This window comes from Fundulus heteroclitus, chromosome 14, assembly GCF_011125445.2.
Source record: "Fundulus heteroclitus isolate FHET01 chromosome 14, MU-UCD_Fhet_4.1, whole genome shotgun sequence".
Taxonomy (NCBI): domain Eukaryota; kingdom Metazoa; phylum Chordata; class Actinopteri; order Cyprinodontiformes; family Fundulidae; genus Fundulus; species Fundulus heteroclitus.
In genome coordinates, this window is record NC_046374.1 from 26603600 (window position 1) to 26614631 (window position 11032).

An 11032-nucleotide genomic window follows, 5' to 3' on the forward strand; every position below is an offset into this window, starting at 1 on the left:
ATCAGAACCATTTACACCGTCCTGCTGTAACACTGGATTTTTTAATGCCGCCATTATTCCACAGCCTCTCCTAGAAGTTCACGGCAAATGTCTTTAGTGGCATACAAGATCAAGTCTTCACCCTTAGTGAATGGCTTGTTAGCCTCGGCATTACAGTCAGCCACCAGGTATGACGCTATCAGTGTTTTCTATACATTTCTTTACCTTTATAGAGGATCAAATATTTACTAAAGGGGACGTTTTTAGTAACCTAGTAAAGAGGGGTTCACTTCCTCGCTGGCCAAGGAAAACCAAACTGGTTCTGCTTTTTGTTTTCGTAGAACCGGTTTAGAACCAGCTTCAGAAGAAGCCCTGCTCAAGGGCATGATGCCATACGTTTAGGGAATCAGAAAACGTCTAAACCAGCCATAGCTGTGGAATCGAGAAGAAATACACCATCAGTCTAAGTTTATCTGGGAGAATTGACAGTGTTCCAGAAAATCAAAAGATAATTTTAATGGAGACGTTTTTTGCTTTTCCTTTACTCTTACCACCCTGACAAACTACTTTTTAAAGACCAAGATTCCCCAACCTTACCCTTTGTCTACATGACAACACCCTCCCGCCTCCCCCGCCCCTCAGTGTGGCCCTGTATCAGGAACTTGTTAGGGTTAAGGTGCGGGCAAAGGTTGAAGCCGGACTGACCCTTGCAGACAAAAATCCAGAACTGTTCACACCGTCCTGCTGTAACACTGGATTTTTCCCACAAACCTTTGAAGCGGAGCGCGTTAGCCAGGATCATGGTCCCGGCTTCAGCCTCGATCTCTGCCTCCAAAGGAGCTCCTTCCTCCCCGCCGAGTGCAGCCTTGGCCCAGTCGCCAAGCTGCTTCAGGTCAGCCTCGGCGTCCCCTTTCCCCAGCGTCTGGAGCCGCAGCATGAACCTGCTCTGGCTCAGCCCGGCAAACGCCCCGCTGAGGGCAGGCGGCTGCTTGGTGAACACGCCGGAGGACGAGCGCACGTGGAAGCCGGTCCGGTTGGCGTCGACGAAGCTCCTCAGCGCCGCGGAGAGCTGTTCCCCGAACGGTTCCCTGGCCTCGGACGGCGGCTTGAGAAGATCTTGGATCTGGCCGGCGGTTTGGCCCCCGGAGCCTTCAGAAAGCGCCCCGAGCGAGGAGGCCAGGAGGAGCGGGGAGAACAGCGGGTTTACGGAGCTGGGGTCAGAGCGCAGGGCCCGGTACAGGCGCACGCCCAGAGCCCAGCTCGAGTCGCTCAAGGGAGGAGGAGGAGGAGGAGCGGGGCTCACTGGGGTAACGGCGCTCTTTGGTGGCTCAGTGGTGCCGCTCTGCACCAGGAGAAGATGCGGAGAGAGCAGGAGGCACAGAGCGAGCATCGTGGACCTGTAAGGAGAGCGCAAAAAGAGAAGGCAGAGTGAGACGCTATGGTTACAACAAGCTTCAGAGTATTTTAGTAAGAGTTCACGTGACAAAGCAACGGGAATTGCTGCATAATTGCAACCTGGAAAGAACAAATCTGGCCCTCATGGAGGAGTGGTAACAGGGAAACCAGCTACAAGCCCTGCAGGGAACAAATGCTGATGGGTTTTACCTCCGAAGCTGTAAGTGGGGCTTAAAGGAATAACACCTAGCTTCCTCATGTTCTAGTTCTATCTTGGGACAATTGTGACACTTTTTTTTTTTTTTTTTATGTCTTTGGCCGTTGTCGTAGCAAACCTTCATGTCTGCAGATATGACTGGCTAAGGAGAAACACCCAAGAGGCCTTTAGTAACTCTGGAGGAGCAGCAGACATCCACAGCTCAGGTGGAGTTCGTCCAAAGCACAGACAATATTTAGTTAATAATAGGACCGGGCGACACGGGCCAAAACTAATATTTTTATATTTATCTCAATACGTTTTTCTCTGAATCAAAGCATTGTCCCAAATGTCTCACAGGGACATTTTTTATACAAACATCGGCAGATAAATATGAGAAACGGCTGAAAAAGAACCTACGGGAATACATAAAAGTAATATTATAACGTAACAAAGACCATCTCGATTTAAATGATATAGTCCTATTTTGCTTCTTTTTTTTAAAATGGTGATATTTTTTAAAATCCCGATATATTGCCCAGGCAATATCAATCAATCAATAACGCAAAAGTAAATTGAGTCTTTATGAAAGAGTGGCGAGAGGAAAGCCGTTGTTGGAAAAAAAAAAAAAGTTTGGCCCACATGAGACATATCTTGTTTGGCTGAGAACCAACAAGGCCCATCGCTCTGACCAGATCACTCCTTTTATTAAAAGCGGAGGCAGCAGCATCATCATCCAGTGGGGGGGATTGTTCTGCAGGGAGAGGGAAAGTAGTGAGAGTATTGGAGGATGGATGGAGCACAATACAGCAGAACCTGGTTCTATAAAGTACCTTCCGCTGCACTTTCTAAGGGGCTGAATCAGAATAAATGCCACAACGTTCATACTTTTACCTGCGCTAATATATCAAATCCCTTTATGGTTATGCTCTACTCTGCGTTGGTCATACCTAAAATAATGCACTATAATGACAAAATGCATCCAACTAATCAGAATCAGGTATTCAATTCAATTTTATTTATATAGCGCCAATTCATGAAACATGTCATCTCAAGGCACTTTCCAAAGTCAAATTCAATCAGATTATACAGATTGGTCAAAAATTTCCTATATAACGGAACCAATTCATTGCTTCAAAGTCCCGACAAGCAGCATTCACTCCTCCTGGAAGAGCGTAGAGCTACAGGGAGAGTCGTCTGCATTGTTGATGGCTTTGCAGCAATCCCTCATACTGAGCATGCATGAGGTGACAGTGGAGAGGAAAACGGCGCTTTAACAGGAAGGAAAAACCTCCAGCAGAACCAGAACCAGACTCAGTATGAACGGTCAACTGCCTCGACCCACTGGGGGTTAGAGAAGACAGAGCAGAGACACAGAAAAAGCAGAGAAGCACACATTGATCCAGGAATCCTTTCTATTTTATATGGATATAGCGGACTCCCCTGGATGATGTCACAGTAACGTTAAAAGCTGAAATAAGACAACAAACAATGCAAATCGGAGAACAGCAGGAGAACTCAGCAGTGAGAAAAATAGACCCAGATGTCCTCCAGCAGTCTAAGCCTATAGCAGCATATTCAAAGCGTCAGAGACAGCGGCGTCCAGCACGTTGCCACTGGACTCTAGAGCAGTGGAGGCACGTTCTCTGGAGTGACTACCCGCACCTCTCCGCCTGCCGATCTGATGGCGGAGTCTGGGTTTGGCGGTTGCCAGGCGAACGGCACTTGTCTGACTGCATCGTGGCCTCTTCAAACATGACTGTGCAAGGAGCAAGGCCCACAAAGCCCTGGATGAGACAGTCTGCTGTGGAAGACATGGACGGGCCTGCACAGAGCCCTGACATCAACCAAACAGAACACCTTCGGGAGGAATTAGAGTGGAGACCGAGAGCCAGGCCTTCTCGTCCAACACCAGTGTCTGACCTCACAAATGTGCTTCTGGAAGGATGGTCAAAAATTCCCATAAACACTCCAGAACTACGTAGGAGTTCATAGGTGAGTCGTGGAAGGTGAGCAAATACTTATCTCCCAATACAGCTGGTTTCAAGGTGATAAAATGTGAAAAGGTTTAAGGCGGGGATGGATCTCTCAGGCCTGCACCGTGTGTGCGCATGGCAAGAGGGGCGGGAGGAACGCCCCCCTCTGCGTTATTACGCAAGCATGAGAGCGCATCTCTGTTCTTCGCGCAAACCGGCGTCCCCTTTGCGCTGCTGCTTTAACTCGCTGTTAATATTTGAGATAAAGCACTGTAAACAGCCTGAGGGTTCCCTCTTCCCCGTTACAAACTCCCACATGCGCAACGCGCTCCTGCAGAGCCGCGGCGGCAGCAAACTGGATTTTTGTAAATTCCTCCCCGCTTGATAATTATCTCTCCCGCAGCGCCAACAAAAAAAAATATATAAAAAAAAATATCAAAGTACGACAATTAAGTTTGATGAAGAAGTTGTAATAAAAAAAAAGCTTTTCAAACTGAACAAGCGGGTGAATTTGATACACTGAAAGTCGTTCATCTTGTTGGGGAGGGCTAAATAGACCCCGGGTTATTGATTGTGAAGAGACGGGAAACAGCTGCTGTCTGGTTCTGCCTACTCTGTTCTGATTTCCTAAAGAAAAGGGAAAGAGAGGGAGAAAAAAACATCCTGACGACAAACAGAGAGGAAACAGGAGAGAAAAGGCTCGGTTTGTTCGTATTTACCGTGAATTCATGCACTCGTCTCTCTCTCTCTCTCTTTTTCTCCTTCCTTTCACCTGAGCCTCCGGAGGAAGTGCAGGCAGCCTGGGTCCGAACCAGGGGGGCTTCAGACGTGGCAGGAAACAGAGAGCATGAACTTTTTTTTTCTTTTTCCTCCCCAGCTTTTCCCCGAAACTTCCAGGCTCGGTGGAGCGAGCGCGTTTTGGGAGGCTGGACCTAAAGCTGGATTTAAAAAAAAAAAACGAACCAGCACCGATTAACAGTATGAGTTGTGATATCGTTGCGCGTTTAATGTAGTCTTGTGTAAACACATTGCTTTGTGTAACTAAAAAAAACTATTGTACCACTTTACAGGGTAAGAAAAAACATGTATAAAGACTAAAAAAACAATTAAAGACATGATTTAAAACGAGCATAAGTCTACAGGTGGCAGTAAATGACGCACTTTCCCCCAATGCGTTCAACTTGTTTTCCCGGCCTGGATAATAAATCTATTTCTGAGGAGGAGGAGGAGGAGGAGGAGGAGGAGGAGGCTGCAGTTCTCCTGATCGTTCGAGCGGGGTCGCTACTGATCTTCTCCTCGCCTCAGTGGTCTTTAAGGACTTGGCTTCCTGCTGGCCAAAAAGAAGGGGCTCCTATTATATATATATTATATATATATTATTATATTTGACACCCAGCCTTCCCATCGTGGAGCTGGCTGTTTGATATGACAGGGTGGGTCCTACACGGATCAGGGCCCCGGACAGACCCCGGACTGGGGCCCTCCCAGCTATCCACTGTTCGGCACATCGTCTAAACCCAAAACTATCCAACGCCCCTGCCAGATTAACCAGGTTTTGTTTTTAAAAAAAATCTGGTCGGAAATGAGGCAAGGTTCTCAAACGATGTAAAAGGAGAATTTGTTTTGATAAAAGTAGTTTATCCCCGTCAAAAACGGGTGCGTTAAAATTAGATGGGATGGGTTGGTCAAATTAAATGATTAGTGGCCAGGGTTATGAATCAACTGAACATGATCCACAGTTGAACGTTTCTCCTTTTTATATTTGACACAAGTACGATTATTGTTGATAATTATAAATTAATTCAGCTTTATTTCAGTCAAAATAGGTTGATATATTAATGATAATAAACAACTATTAGTTGAGGGCCACAACTTCTCAGCTAATAGCCGTCCTGTCAATAAATTCTTCCACTTGAGTTGTGCTGCTCCTCCAGAGTGTCCATAACCCTCCAGGCTGCTTCTGTGACCGATGCTCTTCCTGTGTACGGGTGGCAGGTTGTTTAATATCCTAACCCTGCATTAAACGTCTTCACGTCTTTCTCCCTGAACCTCCCTGCTGTGTGCTCCCGGGTCTCAGCGACGCTGTTTGCTCTCAAATGTTCTCCGAACAAAACTCCGAGGCCTTCACAGAACAGCCTGTCACGGGAAAAGAGAACCGAACGCGAATCCACGCCACTCTTCTCAGGCTTTCATTTGTAAATCAAACAAAAAAAGGTGCGTTCCAGTTACCTGCAACTACCTGGTGTTGGTTTATTGATAGAGCTGCGACAGCAAAACGTTGAAGCTCGTGGCTGCACTGTTGCCAAACTGTGAAAATCGTCCTACAAAGCGCCTCATGCCTTTAATCGGTTGTGAAATTTTAGGATGGGGTTTTGCACCTTTTCTTGGTGACCGTCACATCAAATCTAGATAGATTATGGCACGTTGAGTCTCCCAGAAGTCCATCATTTCAGCAAAAAGGTTTAAGTCCCTGTGATAAAATTACCAGGGGGATCCCTTATGTTGCAGAAACTGCCGTCCTCTGTCAAGAAAAACTAGGCCAGGTCCCTTTGACGTCTGCTCTGGCCCTTCCAAACGTCCTCATCCTGCATTCTCCTCTTCCTTCTACGTCCTCTTAACAAAACAAGGCGTGGAAGGCGGGTAGCTTGCAACCACAGCGCTTCGCAACGGCAGATTATTGTCCGGATTTAAAGACGTACGCCGAGTCCTGATCAATGCACCCAGGGAGGAGGCTAAGGAGGCTGAAGATGGATCGGATGAGGGATACGGAAGAAGATAACTGCACAACAGCACCGATGCTCCGCAATCAGGCCAAACATGACAGCTCGTAGACCCGGCCAATTATTCAGCCCAGCCAAATCGATAGCGCTCCGGCTGATAGATAGCCATCACTTGCTCCGCCTGGAACACATTCACGGCAACATTTGCAAACACACGTGCGTACGCTTACAGAGCTGGGATAAAGTGTGTGCCTCAAGGTACAGCTTTCCTCAGGTCGCACTGCAAAAACGGAACTAAAAATAAGTAAAATAGTCTTAAAATTTGTGTATTTTTCCTTGATTTGAGTAGGTAAATAAGATGATCTGCCAATAGAATAAGATTTTTGCACTTAAAATAGGAACAATGTATCTCCGTCATCTTATTTCAAGTGCAGTATATCTAATTATCTTATTTTAGGGGTCAAAATACTCATTCCATTGGCAGATAGTCTTATTCACCTGCTCAAATCTAGGACAAAAACACAAATTTTAAGAACATTTTACTTATTTTTAGATCCGTTTTTGCAGTGCGGGCTTCCTGTTTCTGGCATTTTTTTTTTAAACATGAAACCAGTTTTTGATACAGGAGATAAATTAAGTTTTTAAATGATGATTTCATCCGTTAAGGGGTAAAAAAGGCTATCTAAAGCAGCCTGGTCTTACTTATATGTGAAGAAGTGATCACCCCATACATATAATAACCGCCATGAGACGTCTGCAGCCACTGGCAGTGAGTCTTTTCCATAAATATGGAGGAGTTTCATTGGTGAAATGTGTTAATTCAGCCATATTTTAGGGTTTTTGATCATCAGTGACTTGCATAAGGAGTTGCCACAGCGGCTCTGCTTACAGTAAGTCCAAACTTTGTCCATACCATTTCAAAACCTTCGTTTGTTTTGGTTTATGTTTATGAGCCGTTCTGTGGAGGACTTGCCGGGGGGGGGGGGGGGCCTTTGAGTAATTGTTCTGCTGCTTGACCCAAGTGGGACTGAACGAGTAGATCACAGAATGTCCCGGGGTCCTGAAAGCAGCAAAGCGACCCCAGGCCATCACCTCCCTGTTTGACTGTGCGTTCTTTTCCTGAAGTTCTTAACTCAGTTTCACACCAGATTGTGAAGACGTCAGTTTAGAGAATATATTCCCAAAGGTTTTGGTGGATCTTCCAGAAGTTTACTTTGGTAAATTTGAGATGGATCTTCTGTCTCATCATAGAATCATGAACGCTGCTCTTAAATTAGATCTGCCGTGCTGCAGATGTTCTTCTGGGTTCCCCTGTTAGCGCCTTGATAAGTTGTCGACGAGTGGATAATGACTCTCGCCGTGGCTCAGAGGAGTCTTAAAGCCTTAGAAATGAATTTGACATCTATCACTGAAAAAGGTTACAAAGTGTTTGTTTCTCATCGGTTTATTTTATTTTATTTAGATTTGGGTCTAAGCTGATACTTTTGGGGATCTTTTAACCTACTTCATGTTGTCAGACAGGCTCTGCTTAAGAAATGCCTCATTTCTGCAGCTCTAAACAGTAATCAGACTTGGCTGGTATTGGTGAAATGAAACCAAACTGTGTTTCATCATTGTCAATTCACTATATATATATATATATATATATATATATATATATATATATATATATATATATATATATATATATATATATAAACTGGGTACGATTTGCTGGGGGGGATTTACCCCCCCTCTGTTTGTGATGTCCCCCCCCTCTGGTCTAGTTACATCCCCCCCCCGATCTGAATAAGTGAGGATTTTTCAAAATTTATATTAATACATGTCTTGTGTCCTTCACATTTGTAAATTTAATTTTTTGTTTGTTTTTAAAGAGTATTGTTACGTTTTCTGCTAAAAGCGGTTAAAGAAAACTAATACACACTCCCGATTCCCGACAGTAGATGGCGCAAGTTTAAAAACAAAAGTCTAACCTACTGGATCTAGCTAGCTACCTGAAAGAGCACCTGCTAGCTAACCATTATTAATAAAACTTTTATTTGTTAATAAAACTTTTGAAATGATCCCCCCCCCTCGGTTTTTTTTTTTTTTTTTGCAAATCGCACACTGTATATATATATATATATATATATATATATATATATATATATATATATATATATATATATATATATATATATGAGAGAGAGAGAGAGAGAGAGACAGACAGAGAGACAGAGAGAGAGAGAGAGAGAGAGTTTTATTTGTTTATTTTACAAAGGGACATAAGGCCAATAAGTGCATCAAAGTGCAGCAAGCAGAAAGCACGCATTTTTCTATATTTTTCATGCGGCAGAGACTCCCCGGCGGACACAGGGTGGTATCAGCCAGCCTATAACCCCCGTGAGATGAGTCACCTTCCTCCTCCTGAGACCCCCTGGGATTGTATCACAGCGAGCCTTGTCAGTAATGAGCTGCGACACACATTACAGTGTAGGTGATTCAGAAAAAAAAAGAAAAAAAAAATAGAGAGAGAGCCAGGCTCGCCCCACAGATAAACGAGTCCCAGGGGGGAAACTGGGTCGGAATGAGAGAAGCGTCTCAGTCAGCGGATTGTCAGGTTACACTTTTCACCACGGTGCCCCCCCCCCCCCCTCACCCCGCCTCCAGGGGGCTCACCTGCACCGTGCCCCGGCCGTACCCCTCACCTTTCAGCACCCCCCCACACCCTGCCCTGAGCCTTGATTTCAGGTTCGGAGTTCCAGATGTTCTCGTCTGAGGCGGTAAGGATTGTAATTCGGCTCTCATGTTGTCCATTTGTGAGGCTGTTAGCCATTGTTCTTGGCCGCTGTTGAGTTTTAATGCCCCTGGCTCAAGGGCCTCGGCAACAGAATCAGCGCCTTGCTACAGAAGTGCTCACAGTCCCTGCCAAGTCGCCTAAAGCCATCTCCTCTCCACATGCTCGGCTCCTTTTCCTCACTGATTCACTCCGGCCGCGCTGTTGGCTTTATTCTGCTGTTGGCTTGTAATTTATCCTTTTAAAAACACACATATTCTTCTTCACAATACCGTGTTGGGTCTCTTACACACAATTTCCCTCCAGAACATCCGATTCCAGGCTCGACTCCTTCCTCCTCTTGCGGAGCACTGTGTAGAAGTTTCAAACCAAGCCCTTCTTTCAAATGCTCTGTTTTAAGCGGGTCCAGGAGCCAAAGTCCAAAGAAGAACTGAATGTACAGAAAGCCTGAAGGATTATTCATCAAAGCAACAAAGATTACAAGAAAGCCTGGCATGCTTGGTAGGGAAAGTCCTCCAGGCTTATAAAAGTCAAATGAACGAGTGATATAAAGTAGACCTAATCACATCAGACAGTAATGCAACATAACGTCTACTTTTTGTTTTGAAAAAAGTATTTGTATCTGGTACAAGACATCAAATGTAATATATTTTATGTTATAGACACAGCATCATTGAGAATCAGTAGAACAGTTTTATAAGTAAAACCTGAAATATTCAATTCAATTTTATTTATATAGCGCCAGTTCATGAAATATGTCATCTCGAGGCACTTTCTAAAGTCAAGTTCAATCAGATTATACAGACTGGGTCAGATTAAACAGATTGACTCAGATTATACAGACTGGTCAAAAAGAAATCCTCTTTAAGGAAACCCAGTTGATTGCATCAAGTCTTGACACGCAGCATTCACTCCTCCTGAAGAAGTGTAGAGCCACAGGGAGAGTCGTCTGCATTGTCCGTGGCTTTGCAGCAATCCCTCATGCTGAGCATGCATGAAGCGACAGTGGAAAGAAAAACTCTCACATTAACGGGAAGGAAAACCTCCAGCAGAACCAGGCTCAGTATGAACGGTCATCTGCCTCGACCCACTGGGGGTTAGAGAAGACAGAGCAGAGACGCAGAAAGCACAGAAGCACACATTGATCCAGTAATCTGTTCTACATTAGATGGTAATAACCAATAAATATGTGGGTTTAGGGTAGATCACTTTGATAACCTGTGATTAAATTTCACTAAGTTTAGGAGGTAGCGATTTGTCGTCCCTCAGTTTGACCGTGGTCAGCTGAAATCAGCGTCTTGGTAAGTTGCTTGGATCCAGTGCTTCTTCTACAGATATTTCTATGTGTTTATTTAACTAGGAAGTCCTGTTAAGATACTATGTTCAGACAAACTGAAGAAAAAAGGAAACAAAGCACAGGATCAGTAGATGTGTAATATGTTGTTAAACCTATTTTGATTCTTATCATATTTTTATCATTGATTTAGGAGGAAGAGAATGATCGATTAAGTGAAAATAAAAGTTTACAATGTAAGGCAGGTTTTTGATCTTTGAAATAAATATAACAAATTGTATGTACAGTGTATATATGTATACATATATATATATATATATATATATATATATATATATATATATATATATATATATATAGATAGATAGATAGATAGATAGATAGATAGATAGATAGATAGACACATTTTACATTTTAAAATTTCCCTTTTAAAATGTTCCATCTCGTGTTTTTCAGCCAGTTTCACCACCAAATTTTTTAAACCCTGATCAAAAAATGTTTTTAGTTTCAGATTTAAAAAAAATTCTTATGGTTTTACTTTAATATTCCCATTTCTTCAGTGTCAAAACTTTGCCCCTTCAATGGCAATAAGGGTGTGATGGCCACACCTGCGTCCACACAGTCGTTAACCCCACAAATAATTATTCTTTTGCTTTTGTGATTGGCTTATTTTGGTAATTGTGTTTAGTTATTAGT

The 11032-nt window shown here is 43.8% G+C and overlaps 1 protein-coding gene across 1 annotated transcript in view; it reads right to left on the minus strand.

Annotated features, from left to right (window-relative positions):
• Window positions 1-4454, minus strand: part of serpinh2 (serine (or cysteine) peptidase inhibitor, clade H, member 2) — a 40068-nt gene extending 35614 nt beyond the window's left edge. The window contains exons 1-2 of the mRNA XM_036146629.1: window positions 4266-4454; window positions 751-1376 (exon numbers count right to left, since the gene is read on the minus strand). Of these exons, the coding sequence (XP_036002522.1) occupies window positions 751-1376; window positions 4266-4276 (637 nt within the window). The 5' untranslated portion in view covers window positions 4277-4454. The remainder of the gene's footprint in view (window positions 1-750; window positions 1377-4265) is intronic.
• Window positions 4455-11032: the final 6578 nt, after the last annotated feature.